At 43.2% G+C, this 10,382-nt stretch overlaps 1 protein-coding gene across 1 annotated transcript in view; it reads right to left on the reverse strand.

Annotated features, from left to right (window-relative positions):
• Window positions 1-65: 65 nt before the first annotated feature.
• The window catches only part of LOC109468713, a 21,992-nt gene continuing 11,675 nt past the window's right edge, over window positions 66-10,382 (reverse strand). The window contains exons 3-13 of the mRNA XM_019767029.1: window positions 5,989-6,110; window positions 5,309-5,773; window positions 5,114-5,170; window positions 4,319-4,366; window positions 3,935-4,047; window positions 3,659-3,747; window positions 3,287-3,360; window positions 2,816-2,911; window positions 2,448-2,526; window positions 1,832-2,192; window positions 66-1,368 (exon numbers count right to left, since the gene is read on the reverse strand). Of these exons, the coding sequence (XP_019622588.1) occupies window positions 1,051-1,368; window positions 1,832-2,192; window positions 2,448-2,526; window positions 2,816-2,911; window positions 3,287-3,360; window positions 3,659-3,747; window positions 3,935-4,047; window positions 4,319-4,366; window positions 5,114-5,170; window positions 5,309-5,773; window positions 5,989-6,110 (1,822 nt within the window). The 3' untranslated portion in view covers window positions 66-1,050. The remainder of the gene's footprint in view (window positions 1,369-1,831; window positions 2,193-2,447; window positions 2,527-2,815; window positions 2,912-3,286; window positions 3,361-3,658; window positions 3,748-3,934; window positions 4,048-4,318; window positions 4,367-5,113; window positions 5,171-5,308; window positions 5,774-5,988; window positions 6,111-10,382) is intronic.

Consider the following 10,382-nt stretch of genomic DNA (forward strand, 5'->3'; position numbering starts at 1 on the left):
CTCGTCCTTCATTCGGTGGTTTTGGGAACCGACCAAGAATTATGACACCGTATACACCAAAGGAAAGCGGGTCATTTAACCCTATATTGTATTGTATTGATTTTATTGGACTTTTGTCATTATGTTCTTCTGAATATTTCCGTTTTCGTAACCAAGTTTTAGTTTAGTTGAAATCAAGATGTTTCACTTTAATTTATGGCATTTGGTTTGTTTTTTTAACTTGGATTTCTTAAGTTAGGTAGCTAGTTAGTTAGTTAAGTTAATGATGAGGGAGCACCATTACGTGTGGCGGGAAACGGTGTAACAGGCCAATCATTGTGTTTAGACGGTCTGGGGTCACGTGGTGAGAGCAACAAACGATGAACGTTATTTTACGATTCCAACCATCATCATGACGTCATTTATCAAGTATACGTTTTTCCAAGGACGACCGTAACCCTAGGGTAAGGGTAGAGATTAAACGCCACGTAGCAAAGTAACGAAATAATTTTCAAGACCCAAATGACTTTTAACTATTCTTTAGTTGTCCATATCATATCATTTAACTGACAAAACGAACGCACACGTTTTCACGTCATGACGTCATAGATTCAACAATACAGATTTGCAGAACCGCAACCACAGTTTAATCAAAGATATTACAAAGTAACTATGAATTTTAACAATCTTCAAGTGGTCCATACTGTAGGATTGGACAGATAAATCTAATGCATCCTTCTAACGTTATGGCGTCGTAGATTCAACAATTTTCAGTACTAGTAGCCAAATGACTTCACAATCCTTTATTAGTACAAAGTACAAACTATCAAATTCAACAGATAAAACTAACGCAGATTTTAAAGGATCGCAACACTAGTGAAATCAAATAGATCAACTCCGGTGACATTTTACGCCTTGAAGCAAATTAACTAGCTAATTAACTAACTAATGATAAAGCTAATGCTCACTGTGAACCTTCGACAACATGATGTCATACAATACAGATCTTCAAGGACCGCAACACTAGTGTAATGAAGTAGAGATTAAACGTAACAGGGCAGCGGACACTCGCTATTGAAAAGTACAATACGGGGGTGTGGGTCCCCGCATCTGCGCCCGGTGGCGTGGCATGTTTCCTACCGGGGCCCGGTGGAGTGGCATGTTTCCTACCGGGGCCCGGTGGCGTGGCATGTTCCCTCCCATGACCTGGTGCTGTGGCATGTTTCCTACCGGGGCCCGGTTGCGTGGCATGTTCCCTCCCATGACCTGGTGCTGTGGCATGTTTCCTACCGGGGCCCGGTTGCGTGGCATGTTCCCTCCCGGGGGCCGGTGACGTGGCATGTGTCCTCCCGGGACCTGGGGCCCGTAGGGGTGGTGACGCTGATGATACTATATAAGGATGAATCAATACAATTTAAAACTGCGATTCAAGTTAGCACTTCATAAGTAAGTTGAATAAACTGATGGTATTGATGTTGAACGACAACAACACATTAATGCAGTGTGTATATGTGAAGGCTGAAATTCTTTGTTAGTTGCTCAATTAGCACTCAACGATGGCCACCATTAAATATTTCTCCGCAGCATTCCGTAAGTAGCCTGGGTGCCATCATATTTGTATGCCGGGGATCCTATACTCGCTCACTCACTCACTCACTCAGCTCTGCATGCCCCTCCGGGGGGCCTAGCGCCTCTGCATACCGCTTTCCAGGTCTGCCTGTCTGCCACACAGGCATGTGAGCCATACTCGCTCCGTAAGAAATATAATTTTTCTTAGGAGTAAGCGAGCCCCAGCATGCATATAGAATGGCATCCAGGCTAGTAATATAGTTCAGGGCAAACTGAAACCTACCCTTGTCACGGCAGTTGCGGCTGGCATCTGGGTTCGCACGTGCTGGCGTCCCTGCACCCGGTCCGTGCTCTGGCCTGTAGTCTCAGGCTGCTGGTGTCCCGGCACCCGGCCCGTGCTCTGGCCTGTAGTCTCAGGCTGCTGGTGTCCCGGCACCCGGCCCGTAGTCTCAGGCTGCTGGTGTCCCGGCACCCGGTCCGTGCTCTGGCCTGTAGTCTCAGGCTGCTGGTGTCCCGGCACCCGGCCCGTGCTCTGGCCTGTAGTCTCGGGCTGCTGGCGTCCCTGTACCTGGTCGGTGCCAAGCTGTTGCAAGATCTCGGCGTCTTGATCTTCCCGCAGACGCCTACTCTCCAGGATACGTTGCCTAGTTAAATCCATTTGAATAAACATTAGATTGCAAAATCAATGCATGTCACATTCTGTCATTGTATAGTTTCAAATAGTAGAAATATTGCAGACATGTTGGCTAAAGAATCGATAACGTGCTGGGGACTTGTTGCATGTACAACAATCTAAATCAACCCGTGCATCCATATTTCATCCAAAAATTCAAACATGGAAGAAGTTCGTTGTCACATAAGAAAAAGTAGAAGAGTTGTTCCATCCAAACAAGCCATACCTGTCCCTTTGTATTGCCTCCATGTACAGCTGGCCATTGCTGATACCTTCCAAAATGGCCACACCGGTGGGAACAGTGTCTAAAATGTATAACATATGACAAATGATGTGATTTGCAATATCTATTCTATGGAGGATATGCGACAAAAATCCTTTTCTGCAAATAATGTCACATAACACTGCCATTGGTTAGAAGCTTGAATATCGACAGTGACAGAGTAATGAGGCTGTGTCTTTAATGTAATACACGTGTACCAGTGTTTTGTTGCCTTAAGCTTGCACATAAGCTTGCTTAGGGTGAAGCATGCCTAAACACAATGACATGCTTGCATACCAACAAGTCGATGAAAACCATAACCGATGCATTACCTTCAAACCTCTGAAGAATTATCATCTGGGTGTGGCCTCTTGGTCCTAACAGGACCATAAGGGGAGGAGTCCCTTCCGACCGACAGTACTGTACAACTGTGATGAAAGTAATGAATTTCATTATGTTTCCGTTAAAACAGTACTCCCTCAGTTCACTCGTAGACAATTGGTTTCGTGGTAAAATTTCAACCGTTGAAAAGTTCACAAGAAGTAAGCTCCATGACATTTATACTATAGATTCTTCTCATAAGGAAACATAATTGGTGCTGCAACTACACTGGCAGTATGACTAGGAATGAGAAGAAGGAAATGTAGTTAACTTAACTAGAATTATAGAAATGACTTTGAGGCAGGCATTTACCCGTTGAATAGCCTGGATTATGTATTTGTAAAAATGAATGAGCATTGACAACCGAATACAATATTTGTCAGTTTTTCATACACAGAGCAATTTGATGTATTGTTACGTACCATCGTCAGCATCTTGGGTCCCCCCCTCGTATGGCCAGAAGTAGGTCACCATGGCCTGTTCGGCCCCTATATTCCTACCAAACAATACATGTAAATTAATTGTTATAAAACACAATCTCTATGCACATAACATCTGACTAATATGTCAATTTTTCTTCTAAGAAACTTCTGTAGAAATGAAAGGGCTATAAAACGAAATACTTTGAAATGAAAGCCCCATGTCTTCGTTTATCTCAAGTTAGTATTTTCAATGAATGACATTAAATAAAATGTTGCGGGGGTGTAAGCTAGGTCGGAACCAATTCCATCGACAAACACAAGGGACATGTGGCAATAATTTGAATTTCCGTATGTCCTGCGTGGCACGTTTACCTGATCATGTCCCTTAGGGGAGCGACGATTGTTGTCGTCAGGCGGATGACCAACAGTAACCTCGTGTCAAGTGAGGCCTGGAGGCACATCTGTTGGAATAAAAGGTGAAACATAATGAAAATACCTACATAATGAAAAGATCAAAATAAAAAGTCGTCTACGGACATGCAATAGAAGCATGACATACATTCAATCCCATTTTTAAAGTAGATGAAACAGACATTCGTTCTTTGTAGACCCCATGTTCCAGAAAAGTTATGATTGAATAACACCTACTTGGCTAAATGGCAATGGCCACACGTAAGGCACACGCTCCAATGGCCTCAGAATAACCTGCAATAGTGATTGCAGTCGTGCTGCTCTACATGTCCTGCCACCGAGCAGTCTTTCTGTGGATGGAAAGTTATAGATTGTTTAGACGAATGTCTTCAACATGCTCAAGATTGGCAGATGGCCTTAGAAGAGAAGTGTTGGCCCCAGGTGGCTTTCTTTAGAATCTTAGAACAGGGTATCTCCATCACTTTTATATGATCACCGAGTCCCCATATGATTCTATGCCATGTCCCAGAAGATAGGGAATACATCAGATACTCTTGCGCAGAATTAAGTTTTAAGAAGGTTACACGAAAAAAATCATGAAAATATAGCAAAAAAACTGACCTGGGAAGTCCAACCCTCGGTCGGACGTGTCCGTGACAATCTGCCCACCTTAAAGCAGACAAAAAAAAACAGAAGAGATCAGATATTACAAACTTCCACATTTCACGAACAAATATCCACTGCAATTTGTATTATACAATGGATAACTACTAGTACTCATAGGTTTGTATTGTGTAAATTGCTACCACGATTACACCATAAGTCAAAGTAATACTGTCTTACATGTATATCCCTGCTCATGTCCAAACCACACATTGTGTGATCCCCAAAACAAGTTCAACACCCCGCGTGGCCATCACTCCAGGGAACACTAACTAAACTGACTCAAACCATCAGGTTCAAATGTGGACAAACTCACCATTATCACAACCTAAAATAATACTTCTGCCTCAACGGAAGTAAACGGGAAACAAGAAATTAGATAGTATCATGAAGTATTTTTTTCCCAATTTCTCATTTATGCTATGCATTTTCCAATTGCATTGTATTGCAATTTTGGAACGGTGGATGCAGTTGCATGAAGTAATTTAACTGGTATTACACCATGGCCTATGTTTGATGCGATGTTTTCACAATACCTGTATTCCCCTGACGAACTTAAACTGCTTTCTCAATGCCAAGATGAAATCAAATCTCCGTTCACCAGTGTTCCTTTTGCGTCAAAAATTTATAACTCCCTGCGAGTAAGCATATCTCCCCGCTCTAGACAAACATGCTAACCAAAACCACACCACTTAGTACCACCGAAAATTCTGATTTGTCAATTCTCTATCCGAAATCCGAAGGCATACTTACAGATCACCGAGCCCGACGAACTCCAGCTCCCCACGACGACGCCATGCTCAATGTGGCCTAAGAAATAGAAGCGAAATTTTTTTTTATTATTTGTGATTTAGCCCAATACTCTCCAACAAATAATGCGTGAAAAGTTCATAAATCCCATGGATAAAATTGATCTCGTTAAATAGCAACCTAAACTAGTCTACCTACTTCTGCGGAGCAACGGCAGCTCTGTCGCTGTCTCCTCAACGGGCGTGATATCGTCAGCGAGTGGTAAGCTCTCATACTCATAGACCATCGGCGATTGCGGTGACAGAGGGGGCGGCGTTGATGATGGACTTGCTGATTCTTGACTTTCGCCGGTCGTCTCCGGCGGAACGGCATCCGGCGGAACAGGTGCCTGTTGTTGTGCTACAGGTGTATTGTCAGGGTCATGTACCTGTTGCTGCACTGCAGGTGCGCTGTCTGGGTCAGGTGTCTGTTGCTCCACTGCACGGCCCCGACCAGGTGTCTGTTGCTCCACTGCACGGCCCCGACCAGGTGTCTGTTGCTCCGCTGCACGGCCCCGACCAGGTGTCTGTTGCTGCGCTGCACGGCCCCGACCAGGTGTCTGTTGCTGCGCTGCAGGTGCCCCCTGTTCTGTTGGATCCTGCTCTTGGCCACGTGCCTGTGGTTCTGGAGAGAAATTTGGTTGCAAAATTAGGGCACAGAAACAAAGTTTTTGGAACAAATTTTGTTTGGAAACAGCCAGAAATTCCAACTTAGTTTGGCACAATTTTAAACTTGTATCAAAAGGGTGTGAGAGGGACTTGGGTTGAGAGAAACAGCGAGAGCCGCCCAAGGACGGTGACAAGGGCAATAATAAGCCGATCTATTATATTAGCACTTACCAACATACACATACACCTTGCAGTCTCCCCGAGTCTCAGTCTTCAGGAACCCAGCATTTGGAAACTGCTCCCCAATGGCCTCCATCCCCTCGCCCGTATGGAAATTGTAAAGCCTGGTGTTGCTATTGGACGAATTTTTAGTTTTGTATTCAGTATTGGAGTCGGAGCATCTTTGTGTAAGAGCACATCTACATATTAGCCTTAATACCGTTATCCGATTACTGACCGATTGGTGCTTTATCGGTATTAACAAGTACTAGTACTTGAATTCTCTAACAGTTTCTGCGGCAATCCCCGCTGTGTGGTGCGGCCAACTGCTATGGTTGCAGACTGGCGCGCATGAACAATAGGACCCCAAGTACAGAATGCTTGTATACGCCGTGTACCGTGGCAATTTTTTTATCATTCTAATTCTTTGCTCATAAACTTTCATCACAAATCAAATCATGACTTTTACAGTTTGCTATTTACTGTTATGATGTCGCCATACGGGCAGCGAAACAGTCGTAATTCATTGGGCAGGACTTTTATAGCCTGGTGTCCAGCCTTGTTAGCTTAAGTGCGCTACCCAAGATTGTTGGCGGGGAGCGGTAATCTCCAAGCAGATCCCCTCCAAAAGAGGTGAGGGTCCAGTCCAGTCACCTGATGTCTGCTCCTTACCCAAATAACTGATATCAGGGAAATATAAGCCCTAAACGGCCAATCTGGACCCCCTCCTCAAATGGCTGCATACCTTACAAGTTCAATGCAGCCAGTTTTCAATAATTTCACATAAACCGGGGAGGGGTTGTAGACTACCATCCCGAGTGTCGAAGATATCAGACCAGGAATGAAATTTACAACAGGTGTCTGGGGCCCTTTTTCAGGCCTAGGGCACTGGTCTGGGGCTATTGGTGAGGCCCAGAATAATTAGCAAAAGGGTAACTAAAAGAGGGGAAAAGTCAAAAGTTACTCACCCTGGCATAAGGAAACTATCTTTCCTCATGCCAGGCCCCTATAGGGCTGCATTCAAGGTTAGCCTTTTAAGCATTTTTAGGACAGCATACTATATTGTCAATATAGGATACAGAATCTATCAAAAATGGCTAAAAAAACACAAAAATCTAAGAATTTCATAGGAAATCTGGGTCCAGTGAGCCACCTGATGTCTGCTCCTTACCCAAATAACTGATATCAGGGAAATATAAGCCCTAAACGGCCAATCTGGACCCCCTCCTCAAATGGCTGCAGGGCAAAGACCCGCGCGCTCTGTGTGGTTAAGTAAATTTGAAGACCCCCAGCGAAGTAGGCGTTGGCTCCCCCAGCGACGCATAGCAACCACCTTTGACCCCTAGTTTTCCAGATTTTCCCCATTGTTCGCTAATTGCCCCCTCCCCACCTAGTGTGAAAACTTCCCTAGAGGGGTGCCGCTGGCCCAGGTGAGATGTTACCTGGCACCCTGCAGGCGTGTGAAGGGCTGTATAACAGTACTGTCTGGGAAGGGAAGCAGGATGTGATGAAACAGTGTTCCAGGCGTCAGAAAATAGTTTGAATGGCCGTCTGAATTTTTTGCTTGTATAGCTACATATAGTTAGTTGTATCAAGGACATTATACATAGATGTGTATAATGTCCTTGGTTGTATACAGCTTAGCTCAATGTATCGCCCCCAAAGTTCAGTTCCCGCCAATAGTACACCGACTATGGTACACTGGGATTTTGACTTAGTGTGACATTGACTTATACATTTGTATTATACCTGCAAGTCCCTTGGCTGTCATATGGTTTTCTCTTCTTAAAAACAGTGTTCTTGGCTGGCTGGATCTCTGAGCTAGGAATTTATTTTCAAAAACTTTTTCAACCCTTTTCTATTTTCAAATGACTGGAACTGCTTGCACTACAATTTATACTTTTTTGAGTCATTGTTTTAAACACTGGTTAAGCGCTAATCTCCAACTACATGTATGATGTACATGTAACACAACAGAACAATCTTTCCTTAATGGATGCCAGACCCATAGCACACCAGGCTGACCAGAGTGAACTACATACTACTAGTAGTGTGCTAACTTATGGGGGGCTGTTGTGTAATTTCCAGGGGGCTTGCACAGAATAGAAAGCTGTAAGACACTCTGAAAGGAAGGGCCAACATGGACATTTTACCATATGGACGCCCCTCACAGATGGGGGCTGAATCATGCCGGGTCACTGACTCAAGGACCAAGGAGGCAATGAAGACTGACCCAAAATGACTGGTGCCACGCCAATTCAACTTGTTGGTTCTCTGGTTTTTCTCTTGATTTTTTTTCTGATTTGCAAAAAAAAAGATTGAGAAAAGTCCTTTTCTTCCTAGTTCTTACAGTTTTTCCATCTATCAATGCAGCACTTAAATTTTAAGTTCAATGACTTCATGTCTCCTATATGAAGCATTTGGGGCTATTGTAACAGTGGGGGGTTTATAGGCGCTACCAACTGACCCGGCCGAGGGGTCTAGACCTTTTCGGCCGACATGGCCGAGGGGTTACAGAGTCTGAAGCCGGTGCTCGCAAGGTCGTGGGTTCGAACCCCGGCCCGGGACTAGGAGGGTTGTTATCTGTTTCTACTCGCTTTTCCTGTTTCTTAAACTATAACAGGATGCCTAGACCTCAGTTTTTATTTTTACTTTTTTTCCGCCTCGTCACTTCATATTTTTTTGTGAAAAAATTGGAGAACCAACAAATTAAATTGATGTGGCTTTACACAAAAATCCACTAAATCCCATCCTACAATGTAGTTTGAATGATTTTCACTCACAAATTACAAAAAAGAAAACTATATATTGATTCCACAACCTACACATTATAGACTGAAATAGCACACAGTACATACACTGACACTTTGACTAATACAGGTGTTAATGAGGCTACTATTAATGGTCCACCAAAGACATGTTCAAATGTTGCAAAGACATGTAAAACACTGAACCAGACCCTACATCTGCTTGAAAATAAGCTCACAGTCTTCTCATACCAACTAGGGAGAGAAGTGTGGCCTGTCCACTGGCAAGCTACAGCGGCCAGGCCTTACCATCTGTGTCCTGGTAGAGCAGAGTCTGAGGTACATGTACATGTAGCTCACGGGGTCTAGGGGTCTTAACTCCCCTTATAAAAAAGTAGAAACTGTATCTTTTCATGTGTGGCAATGGGAGAAAAGTGGAGACTGAGACATACTGGAAAATCTGGGATGCTTTTGAACTTGTTTTGATAATATGACAACAATGTACAAACATGTACTGTTCCTACCCCCCTTTTGTACAGACTTTGGTATAGTCATCAAAACTACCCGACCTGCCCACTTTTAGCTTGCTCTGAAGGAGGTTTGATACATAAAAAAACACCCTCAGGTTTGACTTTAGAGTGACCATCCCCTATCTACAATGTATCTCTACTGCAACCTCGAACTGAACTTGCCTTTGTTCTTATAATAATTGTTTATTGCAAATTCTTGCCCGAGGGCTAATTGCAGAAACAGAAGAGATATGGTATAAAAATAGACAATAAGTACATATAGAACTATTGATAACTACTAAGAATCTACTGGTAAAAACTACTGGGTTTGACTTCTTTTTTGAAGACAGAGGAAGACAAAGGATCCCACTTTTTCTATAATTTGTGGGTTTTCGGATGTATATATATAATGAGGCTAAAGGATACTAGATTTTACTCTAGTTTTTTACCTTCGCCAAGAAGGTTATGTTTTCAGTAGCGTTTGTCTGTGTGTGGGTGTGTTTGTGTGTGTGTGGTTTAGCAAGATAACTCGAGAAGCAGTGGATGGATTGGAATGAAACTTGGTAGGTGGGTAGGACTTCATGAGACCTAGAAATGATTAGATTTTGGGCCCCCTGGCGGCTTTCCTAGGTACTGCAGCTGAACTTCCGGTTTTGATATCTCATGTTCTGTACATGCTAGGGTCACGAATTTTGGTTGGTAGATAGCTCTTGTGGTAGGGAAGAAGTGACATGAGTTTGGGTCCCCTAGCGCCTTGTTCTGGAACTGCAGGAGCATTTGTTGAAAAAAATTTGAAGGACGATAACTCAAGAACCGGTTGACGTATTGTCATGGTTTTTGGTATGTAGGTAGTTGAAGTGATGCTTGACATAATCAGATGGCAATTATGCAAATCAGGAGCTAATTTGCATAATTAATGAGGAAATTCTATAAATCTGATTTGTTCGATAATAGAACTATGAAACAGTTGTGACATCTACTTGAGAACGAGAAAAACATCTGAGGATATAGATTATGTAAATGAGGACCTAATTTGCATAATTAATGGCAAATTCTTATAATTCCATAGTTGTAACTGCTGCACCCCGAATTTCATACTTGCCACATTTGGAAGTTAAGTGAAGGTGAACATCAATAAACATAATTTATT

Source organism: Branchiostoma belcheri, unplaced genomic scaffold (genome assembly GCF_001625305.1).
Source record: "Branchiostoma belcheri isolate BF01 breed outbred unplaced genomic scaffold, Haploidv18h27 scaffold2, whole genome shotgun sequence".
Classification (NCBI taxonomy): domain Eukaryota; kingdom Metazoa; phylum Chordata; class Leptocardii; order Amphioxiformes; family Branchiostomatidae; genus Branchiostoma; species Branchiostoma belcheri.